This window comes from Balaenoptera ricei, chromosome 15 (genome assembly GCF_028023285.1).
Source record: "Balaenoptera ricei isolate mBalRic1 chromosome 15, mBalRic1.hap2, whole genome shotgun sequence".
Taxonomy (NCBI): domain Eukaryota; kingdom Metazoa; phylum Chordata; class Mammalia; order Artiodactyla; family Balaenopteridae; genus Balaenoptera; species Balaenoptera ricei.
This window is the reverse complement of record NC_082653.1, coordinates 18,198,243-18,216,174: the sequence shown is the minus strand read 5'-3', so window position 1 is coordinate 18,216,174 and position 17,932 is coordinate 18,198,243. Positions and strand designations below refer to the sequence as shown.

At 45.0% G+C, this 17,932-nt stretch overlaps 1 protein-coding gene and 1 long non-coding RNA gene across 18 annotated transcripts in view; one reads left to right on the top strand and one right to left on the bottom strand.

The window, feature by feature from the left end:
• PTPRT (protein tyrosine phosphatase receptor type T) overlaps positions 1 to 17,932 on the bottom strand; it is a 1,095,010-nt gene that overhangs the window by 1,906 nt on the left and 1,075,172 nt on the right. For all 8 annotated transcript variants that reach the window (XM_059896616.1, XM_059896620.1, XM_059896617.1 and 5 more), the window contains 2 exons: positions 2,535 to 2,660; positions 1,488 to 1,651 (listed from right to left, as the gene is read on the bottom strand). In XM_059896616.1, the coding sequence (XP_059752599.1) occupies positions 1,488 to 1,651; positions 2,535 to 2,660 (290 nt within the window). The remainder of the gene's footprint in view (positions 1 to 1,487; positions 1,652 to 2,534; positions 2,661 to 17,932) is intronic.
• LOC132348764 (uncharacterized) overlaps positions 1 to 17,932 on the top strand; it is a 271,302-nt gene that overhangs the window by 237,739 nt on the left and 15,631 nt on the right. For 8 of the 10 annotated variants that reach the window (XR_009497547.1, XR_009497550.1, XR_009497546.1 and 5 more), the window contains 4 exons: positions 776 to 968; positions 2,551 to 2,665; positions 4,443 to 4,662; positions 5,255 to 14,136. This is a non-coding gene — a long non-coding RNA (uncharacterized LOC132348764). Of the gene's footprint in view, positions 1 to 775; positions 969 to 2,550; positions 2,666 to 4,442; positions 4,663 to 5,254; positions 14,137 to 17,932 lie in introns of those variants that run through there. The other 2 variants (XR_009497545.1, XR_009497553.1) reach the window with 2 other exon arrangements.

The window sequence follows — 17,932 nt, the reverse complement described above, 5'->3', positions numbered from 1 at the left end:
GCTGCGCCGGCAAATGCAAGGGAAGGCAGTGGTGAAAGTCTTTGCCTGAGCCATGAGCTCCGGTTGGAGTCCCATCTGTGCCGTGAACCTGCTTTGACCTTGGGCAAGTCACTTCCTGTGTCTGAGCCTCAGGTTCTTCATTTGCATAATGAAGGGGATAACCTTTGAAAGCTCACTTAGCTTGATGTTTCCTTGGTTCTAGCAGCATGTGACTGTCACCCACGGCACACTGACCCACACCCCCAGGACAGACAGAGTGTCTTTGTACGTGTGGTGCCTGCATCCTTGTCCAAATGGATGCTCTGGGTCCACCTACACATCCAGTGAAGACAGTGGAAGGTTGCATGTGTTTTTACTCCTAGTTCTTCCCATCCGCTAAGGACAGCAATACCAGAGACATCTCTGTTAGCTGGGGTCAGCCAGCCTAGGTTTTGGGTGGGGCTGGGATGGGTCTCAGAGGCTGAATCCCGAAAAGACGCATCTCTATTTATACACCCTGGTTTAAGCAAGACCCTACTGACCTGGAAAATAGAGAAAGAGGGCTCCTGGCAGGGTCATCCCTCTGTCACACTTTCTTTCTGATGCTCCGTAAGTCATCTTCATGGAAACACCCCTCCAACTCTTTACAGAAAATCTCTTTAGGAATCTGCCAGATTTGGAACTCCTAGGCGTATTGCCAAGAGCAACTAATGATGTCATGTAATGGTCTGTGTCTAGAGAACATCTGGATGGAAACTAAGTCACTGAGTCTACCTCCCAGATGTTTTATCCACAGGACACCCAACGACCAGATGTTTCAAGTACAGACAGCTGCCCTCCATTCACTGGCCAGTGCCTGCATTTCAGTGTCTGTTTTGGTGTCTCCGCCCTCCAAGGATGCCAAGGTCTCTGTTGACAGAAGGACACCCCTGTGCTTTCCTACAGCTCAAACTGCTGGTCACCTCGGCAAGGGGAGACACGAATAAAAGGTACTCCTGCAAAAAAAGCAGGCTAAAAAACAATCGCATGGGAAAGAGTAGGAAGGGCCCCCTGTCCACCCCTGCCTTAAGCTCTCCGATTTTCCTGACATGTGTGCATCACATGAAAGAGGGGGCACAATAAGCCGGTTTTGAAATGACTGAACTCAATTCCAGGGTAAGATGTTATTAATGCCTCCACCAGCTCCAGAAATATTATTCTGAAAAAGGGAAGACTTTGATTCAACTTCCTTTTTAAAGAGTGAGGCCCTCTCCATCACTTCTCGCCAAATCACTTTAAGTTCTAAGAAGCAAAGTGAATGACTGTGAATCAGCTGTTCCACACATAGCGTTATGGCTGCAATCCCAGTCCATTAAAGGACTGTAATGCCTTGACTACCCTCCTATTGGCCTGTAAGGATGTGGTATGGCCAGGCATGCCTAGGACTGGTATTTGTGGCCAGTGGCATCCTCAAGGATGTCCCATTACCCACCACCCTGTTGCCCTGGAGACCCCTCCATCATACTCACAGGCAGTGGACCACAGTGCGTCCCTCCCTCCCATCGTACTGCTCCTGCCACTTCTCCAGCCGTCGGACCACTTTGAGCAGAGAGCGCTTGGAGGGGGGCGTGTCCCGGTAGGCAGGCCAGCCAATGTACTGGAGGTGCTGGACTATACGATACCCATCCTGTGGCTGAGAACAGAGAGGCTATTAGGGCTGTTCTGCTGGGGATGCTTATGGATGCAGGCCCTCCAGATACCCTGGAGGCTGCAGCACTGCAGTGGAAGATGGAATAAATGGGGTCTACGCTATAATGTCCTCATGGGGAGAGTCACACACTATCCCCATACCCACCTCTACACCTCTGTGCACGCTGATTCTCCTGCCATGACGGCTCTGCATCCCTCCTCTACCTGAAAAACTTCTACTCAGTCCTCAAAACCCAATTCAAATGCCCCTTTCTCTAGGAAAGCCTTCCCTGAATACTGGGCAGGATTCTTCTCTCTTTCTGCAGTTCATGAGCCAAAACACGTTTCGCTTTCCCATTAGATAGCGAATTCTGAGGGCAGGGACTGAATCCTGTTCACCACGAGCCCCCAGTAAAGACCAAGGTCACTTTAGTTAGCCATCATTTCATAGATGACTCATCTGTTCCACCCAATACTCCTCCACCCAGCAGTGAAATTCCTCATGGAAGCAACTTATTATTTTCCATCTTGGTGTTCCCACCATCTAGCCCAAAGCTTACTGGATCCAATCAAAGGCTGCATCAACTCATGCCAAAACAGCGCGACACAGCAGGGAAGCACTACATTCTGAGAATTTGTGTCTACATGGCAGCAAGTGTGTCAGGAAACAGGCAGATGGCAGGCTGGATGTCCCCCTGTGTGTCTCTGTGTGTGGGGGCCATTGCTGGGTCTGGAGCCAGAATTGGCAAAGGCATCACTTCCCCAAGGACGAGATGAACAGGAGAGGACAGCACAGACTCCTGGCTGGCCTGCGGGGTCCTCTCCTGGCAGCTTCCATCTGTTTTGGGAAGGAGGAGTCCGGGAAGCAGCGGTGGCCGTACACTTACCCGAGCCATGTTACAGATGCGGAATATTCTGTGGATGATGTCCTCATCGATGTCTGCGGAGACGAATTCCACCTGGATGGGCCCGTAGCACCCCGAGGTCTTCTCAGGCCAGTACTGCATACAGAGCTGAGGTAAGGAAAGGGGTCACAGAAAAAGGCCAAGGTCAGGGGCCGGGGGCATTGGTTTCATTGATCATGAAGCCTTTCTTACTGCCTGCAGGACACATTGGCTAGAAAGGTAGAGTATTATGTAGGAAATTAGGCTCAGCTTTCCTGTTGGGGAACAGCTACCCATTTTTCTGGTTGTTGAAAAGTCAGAGCTCTGAGCACAGAAACACTGGGCTTAAACATCTTTGCTGTGCTGATTTCAAACCATTTGGTAGGCTTGCTGGGCCTCAGTTTTCCCCATCTGTAAAATGGGGAAAATACTGTCTACCTTGTGCTGCTGTAAGGGTTAGATAGAACACTCTGAGGAAGGGCAACTACAATCTTTAGTTCAACACAAATCATAGCAACTTTTCCCCATTCTAGGAAAACCTTCACGGTGTTTATTTCATCATCAGATCACGAGTAGTTTTAAAAAATACATAGGTTTTGGCATCAGACAGGCTTGGGTCCAAATCCAGTCTCTGCTGCTTACTAGCTGTGCCATCCAGGCCTCAGTTTCTCCTGTGTAAAATGGGGCTAATTATGCTTACCTTGCACCAAAAGATAATGTAACATGGTATTGAGAGGTCTTGCCTATTACCTTTCCTATTTTTTTGGAATTAGAAATTAGAACCTACAGCTGAGAGCAAAAGGCAGTGGTTGCTTCTCAACCTAAGACAGTGCTTCTCAGCAGAGGTTGCTCTGTCACCCAGGGGACATGTGGCAATTCTAGAGACATTTTTGATGATCACACCTGGGGGTTGCTATGGGCGTCTAGTGAGTAGAGGCCAGGATGCTGTTAAATATCCTACAATGCATGTGACGGCTCCCCTGAGAGGAATCTGGCCCCAGTTCTCAATGGTGCAGAGACTAAGCCTGGCCTAAGATCATAAATTGTCCCTTTAGTTTATAGCGTCATCAAGAGTGAGACACAGATACTTTATGCCCCGTATCTGTTGAGTCACTAGATGACTATAGTTGGGGAAAGAATATTAAGGTAGGTGGCACAGGCTGTGGCTCAGAGTGAGGCAAAGCATGCTTCCTCAACTCCTGGTTCCCAAGGGGCGTGGAGATGGACACTGTCCAGGGGCAAGGAGGAGAGCTAAGATTGAGGCTGCAGGCTCGCTGGGACCACCCCAGCATGGACCAAGAGGCCACGTGTTAGAAAGCCTTTTCACCTGGGGGTTGCCCGGAAGATGTAGCTGAGACTCAAAGACCCACCAAAGCTTCTGAGATCCTGGCATCTCAGTGGGGTCTGCCACAGCCTATGCTGAGCTTGCAGACAAGGAACTAGACGGACAGAGGCTACCCACGGCAATCCGGTGGCCTCCTCATAACCACCACGGATGCAGGATTTTCATGAAAGTGATCGCTTTCCCTTTCATTGAGAGAACAGCCAACTCACCCTGGGTAGTCACATGCTAAAAGTTTTTTGATTCTATCCTTCCTCCAGAACTAGAGGCAGAATGGAGGAGCAGGGAGGAGGGAGACCGTAGGAAACAAAAGCACACATCTCCCACCTTCCTAGCTGTGGAACCTAAACTCCAGCTTAGGGATAACATTTGTTCACATTATGGCCCACTGGCCAAACCTGGCCAGCCGTCTGATTCTGTAAATAAAGCTTTATTGAAATCTAGCTATATTAGCCATTTACATACTTTCTGTGGTTGCCTTCAAGCTATAACGGCAGGTTTGAGTAGTTGTGACAGAGACCGCACAGCCTACAAAACCTAAAGTATTTCCTATCTGGTTCTTTCTGCAGAGAAGGTTGGCCAACTCTTGTCCTATAGGGCTGTTCTAAGGATAAAGAGAGAACACATGGGAAGAAAGCCCTTAGCAGAGTGCCAGCATCCACGACATTCCAGCGATTCATATCATTCTTGAACCTCTCAGTGCTCAACAAAAATAACAACAATAATGATAATAGCTAACATATAAATTTGAAGAATTCTTCCTCTTATCACCCCTCTTAAATAGCAAAGGTAAGCAAGATTAAGTTTCATAATGCAATGGTGCCTTGCTTTCCTGGCGTCTCCATCGGGGGTTAATTGAGAATACTGAGAAAGGGGTGTGTGTGTGTGTGTGTGTGTGTGTGTGTGTGTGTGTGTGTGTGTGTAGGTGGGGAGTGCTGGTCACAGAGGTCTCTGCAGCTGGACAGTCATCTGCTGAGCTGTGCAGTAATGACAAATCCACAACTTGAACTTCATTTCTCTTTGCCATTGGCTCTTCTGACCTGCAACCTTCACAGTAATGAGGGACTGGTACAGATAAGTCTGTGACTGGCCAGAGAAACCAGAATTAATCAGAACTGCCAATTTAAAAAAAATAATTGCCTTTATTACCTGCATTGAATCGTGCCTTGCCAGAGGTTGGCTCTGATCCTGACATGAGGTACATGGGTCCAAGGCATCAAGGAAAGTCTATTATCCCCAATATTTTCAGTCTGGAGAGAATGTGGAACGATTTGTCTCTTTTAATAAGATTTCCAGACCAATTTCTCAAGCTAATAGGTTCTACTCTGCCTCAAACAAGACTCCTTTATTTTGGGACACTTCTCTGCATTTGATTTTCCAGGTCACTCTCCATCATGATGTCCAGAGGGCTGGGAAAGGTTGCAGGGTCCTTCTAATCCTACATCAGAGCCAGCCTTTCACTTGAGTTCCCTAATCTGTGAGACCACATCAGCAATGGCATGGGTGACATTCAGCCAGGTGATGTGTGGGCAGATGTGGTGTTTGAGCTGCCAAGGATCATCAGGGTCTGCCCCCAGGCCAGGACGCTGCACATAATCTAGCCATGGGAAATGGGAGAGAGAATGGGGGAAGCCAATGCTCTGTTCCTGGTGACCCTTTGGGGCTCGGAAATGATTCTCGTCAATAAGAAATGTCCTCTAAGGTTTAGCTCAAGACTGTCCTGGTGTCCAAGTGCTGGGGTTGTGCCTCAGTGGGTACCACCACTTTGGCCCATGTATGCAGCTTAGCAAAAGGTAATGGGGCTCCTGCTTGAAGTGCTCTGGGCTCAAATCCCAGCCCTGTCACCCCCTAGCTGAGTGACTTGGCCAAATCTGTTAGCTTCTCTGGGTTAAGTGATGAGTGGCTGTGAATCTGAATGTGTCTACTTAGCACAGGAGTCTGTAGCTAGTAAGTAAGTACTCCATAAATGTAAGCTATAATTATTTGGCAGTGTGGGAGAGGGTCACTCAAAACAAGGTAGATAAAGTGAAGGGTCTTTTTCCCTCTACTTAGCAGCCCGTATGAAAATTTCTCTTTAGGATAATAATACCCAAAGGACTGCCCTTGTGAAAATTCCTGGTCAGCCAGCCTGATAGAGCAGTGGGGACAGGTGCCACCTGTGATGTGGGGACACTGTTCTGCAGGTCGGAGGAGAGAGGCCTATGGGTTGTTCTTGAGAGGGACCCAGGAGAGGGACCCGGGAGATGGACCTAGGAGATGGACCCAGGAGAGGGACCCAGGAGATGGACCCAGGAGATGGACCCAGGAGATGGAAGAGGAAAAGTAGGAGCATAAGAGAACCAGTGAAAGGGCTGAAGGTGAATCAGTGTGTCCTGTGAGCCCCCCTCTCCTAAACTCCTAAATATTAAGCAAATTTATAATAACAAACACAGACAATGCTCACTGTGCATGGGGGTTTCTTGTGGAAGCCGGCGAGGAACTGAGCTTTGCTCCCTTGGTGACTTACGTGGTCTCAGCTCCACTTCTATGTGAACTGAAGGGCCAGACCATGAGCACGTAAGCATCGACAGTTTATAGGAGAGCCGCCAAGATGGTGGAGTAGAAAGACCCTGAGCTCACCTCCTCTCATGAGCACACCAAAATCACAACTATCATCTGCAGAACAACCACTGGTGAAAAAGACTGGAACCTACCACCAGAAGATCTTCTGCAACTAAAGACATAAAGAAGGAACCACAAAGAGACAGGTAGGAGGGGCAAACTCACAACATAGTCAAATCCCATACCCCTGGGTGGGCGACCCACAAACTAGAGAATTACATTACAGAGGTTCTCTCACAGGAGTGAGAGTTCTGAGCCCCACGTTGGGCTCCCCAGCCTGGGGGTCTGGTACTGGGAAGATGATCCCCCAGAGCATTTGGCTTTGAAGGCCAGTGGGGCTTGATTTCAGGAGCCCCACAGGACTGGGGGAAATAGAGACTTCACTCTTAAAGGGTGCACACAAAATCTCACACTCACTGGGACCCAGGGCAAAAGCAGTAATTTGATAGGAGCCTGGGCCAGAGCTACCTGCTGGTCTTGGAGAGCCTCCCGGAGAGGTGGGCATGGCTGTGGCTCACCCTGGGGACATAGACACTGGTGGCAGTCATATTGGGGAACATTCTACTGTGTGAACACTGCTGCCGGTGGCTGCCATCCTGGCTCATCAGCCCCACCCACAAGCCTATAGGTGCGAGTGCTGGGGTGCCTCAGGCTAAGTAACTAACTGGGCAAGGACACAGCCCCACCCAGCAGCAGAAGACTTCCTGAACCCTCTAGAAAAGCCCCTAGACATGGCCCTGCCCACCAGAGGACCAAGACCCAACTCCACCTCCCCGTGGGCAGGCATAGGCCCTTCCCTTCAGGAAGCCCACATTAGCCTCTAGACCAGCCTCACCCACCAGGGGGCAAACACCAGATGCAAGAAAACTATGATCCCACAGCCTGCAGACCCAGCCCACCCACAATAGGCAAGAACCTACCCTGGGACCAGCTGGGCCCTGTCCACTAGCAGGCCAACGCAAGCTTTGAGATACCCTAGACCCCATACCCAACTGTGTCAGGAATTGCCCCCCTCCAACCTGAAATGAGCTCAGGGATCCCTGGGCCCTGCAGCCAGACTCCAGGAACTGGCTCTGCTTGCCTGGCACCAACCCCTGAACCTGGCTTTACCTGCCAGGGGATCGGCAACAGCCCAGGAGTCTTCGGGACCCTGACTCCGGCCACCAGTGAGCCAGCACTAGCCCTGGGACACCCCTAGGGTTCTGCAGCCAGTGCCCTGTGACCAGGCCACACTAACTAGCAGCCAGCAGCATCTGTACAAGGCAGAGCTTGGCAACCAACTGGGCCAGGGGCCGACCAAGCCTACCAGACTGCCCACATAGGCCACCACAACAGAAGGACCCATGCAGCCCTCTTAGGGGGCACCCCAAGAGCATATACCTTGGGTGATGAGAGGGGAGTGCACTGCTGGGATGCAAAGGACGACATCTACAGAAGGCCACTTACGCAAGGTTGAGAAACGTAACTAACCTACCACATATATAAAAATACAAATAGCAACTTAGACAAAATGGGGTGGCAGAGGAACATGTTCCAGACGAAGAAACAAGATAAAACCCCATAAGAAGAATTAAGTGAAGTGGAGATAGGCAATATACCCGAGAAACAGTTCAGAGTAATGATCATAAAGATGATCAAAGAACGCCTCAGAAGAAGAATGGATGTACAGAGGGAGAAGTTAGAAGTTTTAAACAAAGAGAAGAGATAAAGAACAACTGAACAGAGATGAAGAATACAAAAAATGAAATGAAAAATACACTAGAAGGAATCAATAGTAGACTAAATGATATGGAGGAACGGATCAGTGAGCTGGAAGACAGAGTAATGGAAATCACTGCCACTGAACAGAAGAAATAATGAAAAGAAATGAGGACAGTTTAAGAGACCTCTGGGACAATATGTAGAGCACTAATATTCACATTATAGGGGTCTCAGAAGGAGAAGAGAAAGGACCTGAGAAAATATTTGAAGACATAATAGCTAAAAACTTCCCTAACCACGGAAAGGAAACAATCACCCAAGTCCAGGAAGTGCAGAAAGTCCCATACAGGATTAACCCAAAGAGGAACACACCAAGACACATTGTAATTAAAGTGACAAAAAGATAGAGAATATTAAAAGCAGCAAGGGAAAAGCAAGAAATAACATACAAGGGCACTCCCATAAGGCTATCAGCTGATTTTTCAGCAGAAACTCTGCAGGCCAGAAGGCATGATATATTTAAAGTGATGAAAGGGGCATGATATATTTAAAGTGATGAAAGGGGAAAATCTACAACCAAGAATACTTTACCCAGCAAGGCTCCCATTCAGATTTGATAGAGAAATCCAAAGCTTTACAGATAAGCAAAAGCTAAAAGAGTTCAGCACCATCAAACCAGCTTTGCAACAAATGTTAAATGATCTCTAGGCAAAAAAGAAAAGGCCACAACTAGAAACAAGGAAATTACAAAATGAAAAAGCTCACCAGTGAAGGCAAACATACAGCAGAGGTAGGAAATCACCCACACACAAAGCTAGTAGGGAGGTTAAAAGATAAAAGTAGTAAAATCATCTATATCCACAATAAGCAGTTAAGGGATACACAAAACAATTAGATAAAATATGATATCAAAAACAGTAATCATGAGGGGAGGAGAGTACAAATGTAGGGTTTTAAAAATGCATTTGAAATTAAGAGGTCATCAACTTAAAATAATCACATCTATATATAAAGACTGCTATACAAAAACGTCATGGTAACTGTAAACCAAAAATCTATAATAGATAGATATACACACAAAAAAGAAAATCCAAACATAACACTGAAGATAGTCATCAAATCACAAGAGAACAAAAGAAGAAAGGGGAAAAAACCAAATCCAAAACAATTAACAAAACAGCAATAAGAACATACATATCAACAATTACCTTAAATGTAAATGGACTAAATGCTCCAACCAAAAGACACAGAGTGGCTAAATGGATACAAAAACAAGACCTGTATATATGCTTCCTACAAGAGACTCACTTCAGCTCTAGAGACACATACAGACTAAAAGTGAGGAGATGGAAAAAGGTATTCCATGCAAATGGAAATCAAAAGAAAGTCAGAGTAGCAATACTTACATCAGACAAAGTAGACTTTAAAATAAAGACTGTTACAAGATACAAAGAAGGGCACTACATAATGATCAAGGGATCAATCCAAGAAGAAGATACAACAATTGTAAATATATATGCATCCAACATAGGGGCACCTAAATATATAAGACAAATATTAACAGACATGAAAGGAGAAATCGACAGTAACACAATAATTGTAGGGGACTTTAACATCCTACTTATATCAATGGACAGATGATCCAGACAGAAAATCAGTAAGGAAACACAGGCCTTAAATGACACATTAGACCAAATGAACTTAACTGATATATAAAGAGCATTCCATCCAAAAGCAGCGGAATACACATTCTTTTCAAGTGCACATGGAACATTCTTCTGGATAGATCACATGCTAGGCCACAAAACAAACCTTGGTAAATTTCAGAAAGTTGAAATCATATCAAGCATCTTTTCCGACCACAACACTATGAAACTAGAAATCAACTACAAGAAAAAACCTGCAAAAAAAAACATGTGGAGGCTAACCAGTATGCTACTAAACAACCAATGGATCACTGCACAAATCAAAGAGGAAATCAAAAAATACCTAGAGACAATGAAAACGAAAACATGACGATCCAAAACCTATGGGATGTAGCAAAAGCAATGTTAAGAGGGAGGTTTATAGTGATACAAACTTACCACAGGAAACAAGAAACATCTCAAACAACCTAACCTTACATCTAAAGCAACTAGGGAAAGAAGAACAAGAAAACCCCCAAAGTTAGTAGAAGGAAAGAAAGAAGGATCAGAGCAGAAATAGAGACTAAAAAAAAATAGAAAAGATCAATGAAATTAAAAGCTGGTTCTTTGAAAAGAAACAAAATTGACAAACCTTTAGCCAGATTCATCAAGTAGAAAAGGGAGAGGGCCCAAATCAATAAAATCAGAAATGAAAAAGAAGTTACAACTGACACCACAGAAATACAAATGATTGTAAACGACTACTATGAACTACATGCCGATAAAATGGACAACTTAGAAGAAATGGCCAAATTATTAGAAAGATACAATCTCCCAAGATCGAACTAAGAACAAGAAAATATGAACAGACCAATTACCAGTAATGAAATTGAATCAGTAGTTAAAAAACTCCCAACAAACAAAAGTCTAGGACCAGATGGCTTCACAGGTGAATTTTTTACCAAACATTTAGAGAAGAGTTAACACCTATACTTCTGAAACTATTCCAAAAAACTGCAGAGGAAGGAACATTCCCAAATTCATTCTATGAGGCCAGCACCCTCCTGATACCAAAACCAGACAAAGATATCACACACACACACACACACACACACACACACACACACACTACAGGCCAATATCACTGATGAACCTAGATGCAAAAATCCTCAACAAAATACTAGCAAACCGAATCCAATAATACATTAAAAGGATCATACACCATGATCAAATGGGATTTATCCCAGGAATGGAAGGATTTTTAATATCTGCGAATCAATGTGATACACCACACTAACAAATTGAAGAAGAAAAACTGTATGATGACCTCAATACATGCAGAAAAGCTTCTGATAAAATTCAACATCCATTTATGATAAAAACTCTCTACGATACTATGATAAAAAGTGGGCAGAGAGGGAACATACCTCAACATAATAAAGGCCATATGTGGCAAACCCACAGCTAACATCACACTCAATGGTGAAAAGCTGAAAGCATTTCCTTTAAGATCAGGAACAAAACAAGGATGTCCACTCTTGCCACTCTTATTCAGCATAGTTTTGGAAGTCCTAGCCACAGCAATCAGAGAAGAAAAGGAAATAAAAGGAATCAAAATTGGAAAGGAAGAAGTAAAACTGTCACTGTTTGCAGATGGCATGATACTATACATAGAAAATCCTAAAGACGCCACCAGAAAACAACTAGAGCTCATCAATGAATTCAGTAAAGTTGCAGGATACAAAATTAATATACAGAAATCTGTTGCATTTCTATAAACTAACAACAAATTATCAGAAAGAGAAATTAAGAAAACAATCCCATGTACCATTGCATCAAAAAGAATAAAATAACTAGGAATAAACCTACCTAAGGAGGCAAAAGACCTGTACTCCAAAAACTATAAGACACTGATGAAACAAACTGAAGATGACACAAAGAGATGGAAAGATATACTGTGTTCTTGGATTGGAGGAATAAATATTGTTAAAATGACCATAATATCCAAGGCAATCTACAGACTCAATGCACTCTCTAGCAAAATACCAATGGCATTTTTCACAGAACTAGAACAAATAATTTAAAAATTTGTATGGAAACATAAAAGACCCTGAAGAGCCAAAACAATCTTGAGAAAGAAGAATGGAGCTGGAGGAATCATGCTCCCTGACTTCAGACTCTACTACAGTGCTACAGTAATCAAAACAGTATGGTACTGGCATAAAAACAGAACCATAGATCAATGGAACAGGATAGAAAGCCCAGAAATAAACCCATGCACTTATGGTCAATTAATCTACAACAAAGGAGGCAAGAATATACAATGCAGAAAAGACAGTCTCTTCAATAAGTAGTGCTGGGAAAACTGAACAGCACATGTAAAAGAATGAAATTAGAGCATTCTCTAACACCATACACAAAAATAAACTCAAAATGGATTGAAGATCTAAATGTAAGACCAGGTACTATAAAACTCCTGGAGGAAAACATAGGCAGAACACTCTTTGATATAAGTCACAGCAATATTTTTTTGGATCCATCTCCTAAAGTAAAGGAAATAAAAGCAAAAATAAATAAATGGGACCTAATTAAACTTAAAAGCTTTTGCACAACAAAGGAAACCACCGACAAAATGAAAAGACAACCTACTGAATGGGAGAATATCATTGCAAATGATATGACTAATAAGGGATTAATATCCAACATATATAAACAGCTCATACAACTCAAATTTTTTAATTCTGCTGATTGAAAAATTCTGCTGAATAGACATTTTTCCAAAGAGGAAATGCAGATGCCCAATAAGCATATGAAAAGATTCTCAACATAGCTAATCATCAGGGAAATGCAAATCAAAACCACAAGGAGATATCACCTCATACCTGTCAGAATGGCCATCATCAAAAAGAACACAAATAATAAATATTGGCAAGGATGTGGAGAAAAGGGAACCCTTGTACACTGTTGGTGGGAATGTAAATTGGTGCTGCCACTGTGGAAAACAGTATGGAGGTTTCTCAAAAAATTAAAAATAGAACTACCATATGACCCAGCAATTCTACTCCTGAGTATATATCCAAAAAAAACCCCAAAGCACTAATTCAAAAAGATACTTGCACCCCAATGTTCATAGCAGCATTATTTACAATTGTCAAGATATGAAAGCAACCTAGGTGACCATCAACAGATGAATGGATAAAGAAAATGTTGTATATATACACAATGGAATACTACTCAGTTATGAAAAAGAATGAAATTTTGCCTTTGGAGCAACATGGCTGGACTTGGAGGGCATTGTACTAAATGAAATAAGTCAGACAAGACAAATATTGTATGATATCACTTACATATGGAATCTAAAAAACACAATAAACTAGTGAATATAACAAAAAAGAAGCAGACATATATAGAGAACAAACTACTGGTTACCAGTGGAGGGGGAGGGGTAATCAAAGGGTGGGGGAGTGGCAGGTACAAACTATTGGGTGTAAGATAGGCTCCAGGATGTACTGTACAACACAGGGAATCTAGCCAATATTTTATAATAACTGTAAATGGAAAGTAACCTTTAAAAATTATATTAAAAATTTAAAAATTTAAAATAAATTAAAAAAGAGAAACAAAAGGTTATAGAAATCTTGGGGAGAGGAGTTTATGGTTTCTTAAGGCCCTGGAAATAGGGGGTTCAAGGAAGTCCACTTGGCGGTCTAAAACCACAAGGACCCAGCTGACCTGGGGCCACACATACACTCAATGTAACATTGTTACTTTCTTCCTTAGATGGGAAACTTTTGCAGTAGTTGTCTCCATGATAGATTCCAATCCTTTAGCCTATAGCCCAGCCTTTTCCTACCTTATATCCTAGTGCTGTGCTTCTCCTCCCTTTCTTACCCGTCCGTCTAGGAGGGGTGGTGTTTCCTGCCCATAGGGAGGGCCTCGCCACTGCAGATGCACACGGCCGGGCTGATGACCACACCTGGGGGGCCGGGGAGGGAAGCCACTGCAGCTGCTGCTGCTGATTTAGAAACGGCCATGCTTCTCCTGGAAAAGCAGAGGGGCTTTTGCTATTTATTGTCAGAACAAGTTAAACCAAGCGGAAGTCATGAAGCCTGTGTGGACAGCCCTGCAACAGCTGCCGTGCGTTATTCCACCTAGTGATCTCCGCTGCTGCTTGGGCCACAGAAAGATGTCCTTCGGGGATGCACGTTCACACATGAAATCTAACAAACACCAAGGCTGCCTCCCTGTTAGACATCATTTTCTTGCTGATGGAATCAGAAAGCTTGTTAGTCGCTGAAATAAACACGCTCTGATGAGTTAAATGAAAACTAGCATATGGGCCTATTTTTGGAATAAACAATTCTAAAGCAATTTCAGTGCACCTTAGTTACGCCTTTTGTTAATTAAAAAAATACTTTGATAAAATGGAAAAGCCCAGTAATATAGCTTCTAGAGATGAAGGACTCTACTTATCAAGGTCCCTGTGATCCATAGGAGGGAATCAATCCCAGGCCACCTAAAGGTGAAGTGAATTAGTATTTTTAAGAGAAAAATATAAGAGTTACTTGAATTGGTTTTAAAATTCAGATCAGTGATGACAAAATTCATTTAAATAGACTTCCATAAAGAGCCCAAAACATATCATTGGCTTTAACACTGTGGCCAGGTAAGGAAGACAGACTGTAGGGGAAGAGGAGGGCGTGAAGCCAGGGAGAGAGAGAGAGAGGCACGTGGACCATAATCAAAGCACATTTGCCCATCCATTCTCCATTCACCTATCCATCATCCCACGAGGTGATACTGCAATTCCATGTAGTGGGTGGAAAGTCACTCTTAGGTACATCCGAGTCTGTTTCCGGGAAGGAAGGGTGGGAGTTTAGGAAAATATCTACAGAGGAAGTAGGGTGGGTGGAAGGCAAAGGCTCAGGGCAGGTTTTGGAAGGAGGTAATAAAGAGACAGATGAATTATGCAGCTTAAGAATGGAACAGCTTTTGGGGGAGGGGTGGAAGAATAGGGGAGGAAGGAAGAAAGTGGTTTGGGCAACAGGGTGAGGGGAGAAGACGTGCTGCCAGCCGCCAGGTGTGAGGAGACAGGTGGGGTTTAAGAACCGGGACGTGCGACGTTCCACCTTCAGCCACGGGCGTTGCTGGGATATGAACCCCATGTTGCCTCCAGTAAAGCCTGAGCTGGAACTTGGAAGTGGACACGAATACAGGACCCCCTTGGAATTCCCAGAAATCTTGGGGGTGGACAGTGGAATTTCCCACAGGAAGGGGAAGAGGAAACAGAGCCTATTTTATTCAAATCTTCAAAGATAGAGTGAACTTGGCTGGCATCTGAGTTATACAAACTTCATAGATGATAACACTGAGACTTTGACAAGGTAGGAAACTGGCTTAAGGCAACCCAGCAAGTAAGTGGCAAGGCTAGAACTTGAACTCAGGTCTCTTGACCCCAAACTCCTTATTCTACTGTTCCAGTCGGGGCTGAGACAGAAACACGACCCCTTGCAATGGGGAGACACAGACTTGGGCATCCCGTGTATTTCGCTAGCACGTTAGGCTGTGTTTTCACAAGCCAAGATAAAAATGGGGGGGGAATATCAGTGCTTGCTATTTGCCTTCCAGGCACAATGACAAGAAAAGACATCTCTGAAACATCGCCCCCGCTTTCTTCCTGGGAGGATGACAAGCTTGCCTCTCTCACTTCCAGAAGCTCCGTGGGAAGGCATGTTCTTGGCCCTCACCTCCCTCACCTTTTCACTTGGCTTTGCATCACCTGAACTCTCAGACTTCCCATGGCGGGAATTCAGAACTGGGGCTCTTGTTTGTTTTAAAGTAAGCAACATTCCTTCCTGCTCCATATATCCAGGTACCAGCAAGCCATTGCTTATCAGGCACGGGGGCCCTGGAAATCCTGCTGTGTAAACGGCGGCGAAAGTCTTCACCATCCCTGGCAGCGGGCCCTGGGCCTGGGTCAGGGGTGGCTGTGGGACTTTGCACAAAGCCTGCCTGGGCCTCAGTTTCCTGACCTGCAAAATGAGAGGAAGTGGACCTGGGTCAGACCAGTGGTTTCCACAGTGGCGTCCATAAGGTTGGCAGGAGAAGCCAACGAGCTATCTCCAAGGTCTTCAAAAGCCAAAGGGGATCACACCGTTGTCCTGAGCGGAGGACACCGAGTCTCTGGCTTTAAAGCACCCCATTGTTTTAGCTCTGTCTATGCCTGCAGATCAGAAATGCATTGAGACGGTTATACATTATTAATTACTCAATACAGTTTGGGAAATAAAGGCTTTCAAAGTGGCAAGTCTTTGGAGGGAAGACATGGGAAATATTGAAAGGTGTCTGGAGAACACTTAGTTTATAAAATCTCTAAGATGTAAGCAAGGTAAAGTGTACTGCCTAGAATTAAAGACAAGTAAAATACTGAGAAGCTCAGGGGATCCTCCAAGCAGAGCCAATATCATAAATGAGTAGAATATTCAAGGAATGCTAAAGCCCCAGCACTTATTCTACGGAAACAACAGAAATGAGGCCAGGTCTCGTTGACCCCCAAACCTGACTCCAGGCCGGGTGGGGTCGTGGTGGTCATCCCCTGCTGGTTCCTCCGGCGCTGCCTGCCCGCAGCGCTTGGGGCAACATGACATGCTGCCTGGACCCGGTTCTCCCATCCCTTCTGCTTCCTGCTCAGCTTCTCCCCGCAGCTTGAGGGTCCTGGTGCGATGGTTCCAGCTAAAGATGTTTCCAGCCTGTCTGATGCCAAAGAGAGTCCAGGAGGTGGATATTACTTCCCTAGAACACCTGCTCCATGGGGATTGGGGATTTTTTTGTGCCTCTTTTGTGCTTTGCTGTGTCTAGGTTTGTGCCTGGCACACGGTAGGTTCTCAGTAAATGTATGTTGATGAATGCGTGATTGAATGTGGCCCAGAAAGCGTGCTCCTTGACCTTTAAAAGACCTCCCTCTGGCTCAGCACGCCTCTTGCCACTGGTGAGGTGGCCATCTGCCTTCTCCTTGCCTCTCCCCAGCCTGCGCCCTCACGGCTCCTGTTGGACACTGATTCAGACATGGATTTCTCCAGCTCAAGCCACTTTCCAGTCCGGTACCCCAGGCTGATTCTGGCTTTCCCCAGGATTTCAGTCTCACACTCTACGTGGGCTCTAACTCCTACACTTCTAGGTCTGAATTTCTGTTTTCATTTTTGCTGCCTGTCTTAGCTTCTTAGAACTGCTGTAGCAAATTGCCACGAACGCAGTGGCTTAAAACCACACAAATTTCTTACCTGGAGGTTAGAAATCTGAAATGCGGCTTCAGGGGTTAAAATCAAAGTGTCAGCTGAACTGTCTGTGTTCCTTTCTGGAGTCTCTAGGGGAGAGGCCATTCCTCAACTTTTCCAGTTTTAAAAGCTGCCAGCATTCCTTGACTTGTGGCCCCATCACTCCAATTTCTGCTTCCACTGTCACATGATCTGTTCCTGACTCTCATCCTCCTGCCTCCCTCTTATAAAGACTCTAACAGCAGGGCCACCTGGATAACCCAGGACAATCTACATATCTCAAGATCCTGAACTTCATCACATCTGCAAATTCCCATTTACCATTCATACCTTCATAGATCTAGGGATTAGGATGTGGACATCTTTGGGGGGGCCAAGATTCTGTCTACCACACAGACCCACCCCATGGTGGGCATAGAGGATTCTAAACAAGATAGTGGGTGTGGCCTGACCAAGAAGAGGGCTTCTCTCTGGTGTCTGGTTCCCATGGACTCTGGTCTCATCATAGAGCCCACAAAGATGGAAGAGATCTTGTCAATGCTATTGGGTGTAGTTGAAGAGGTTCTTCCCGATGTGCCCATCAGAAAGCACAGTGTCATTCGCTAGATGTTGTGGTTAGGATTTTGCCCCGCTAATCTGACCACAGCCCTTTGGAGTCCCAAAGAGCTTAAAAAAAATCTCTAAGGTCAATGAAATTGCTTTGGGAGTCTTTATCTTGAGCCCCCCACTGCTCATAACTGTCTTTGAACAGCAGCCACTGTGGAGAATGGAAAAATATCCGCGGCTGGGGATGGCTGATTGAATGACATGGTATAGGATTCTGAGCAGAAGCAGACAGATTTGGGCAGCAGTGCAAGA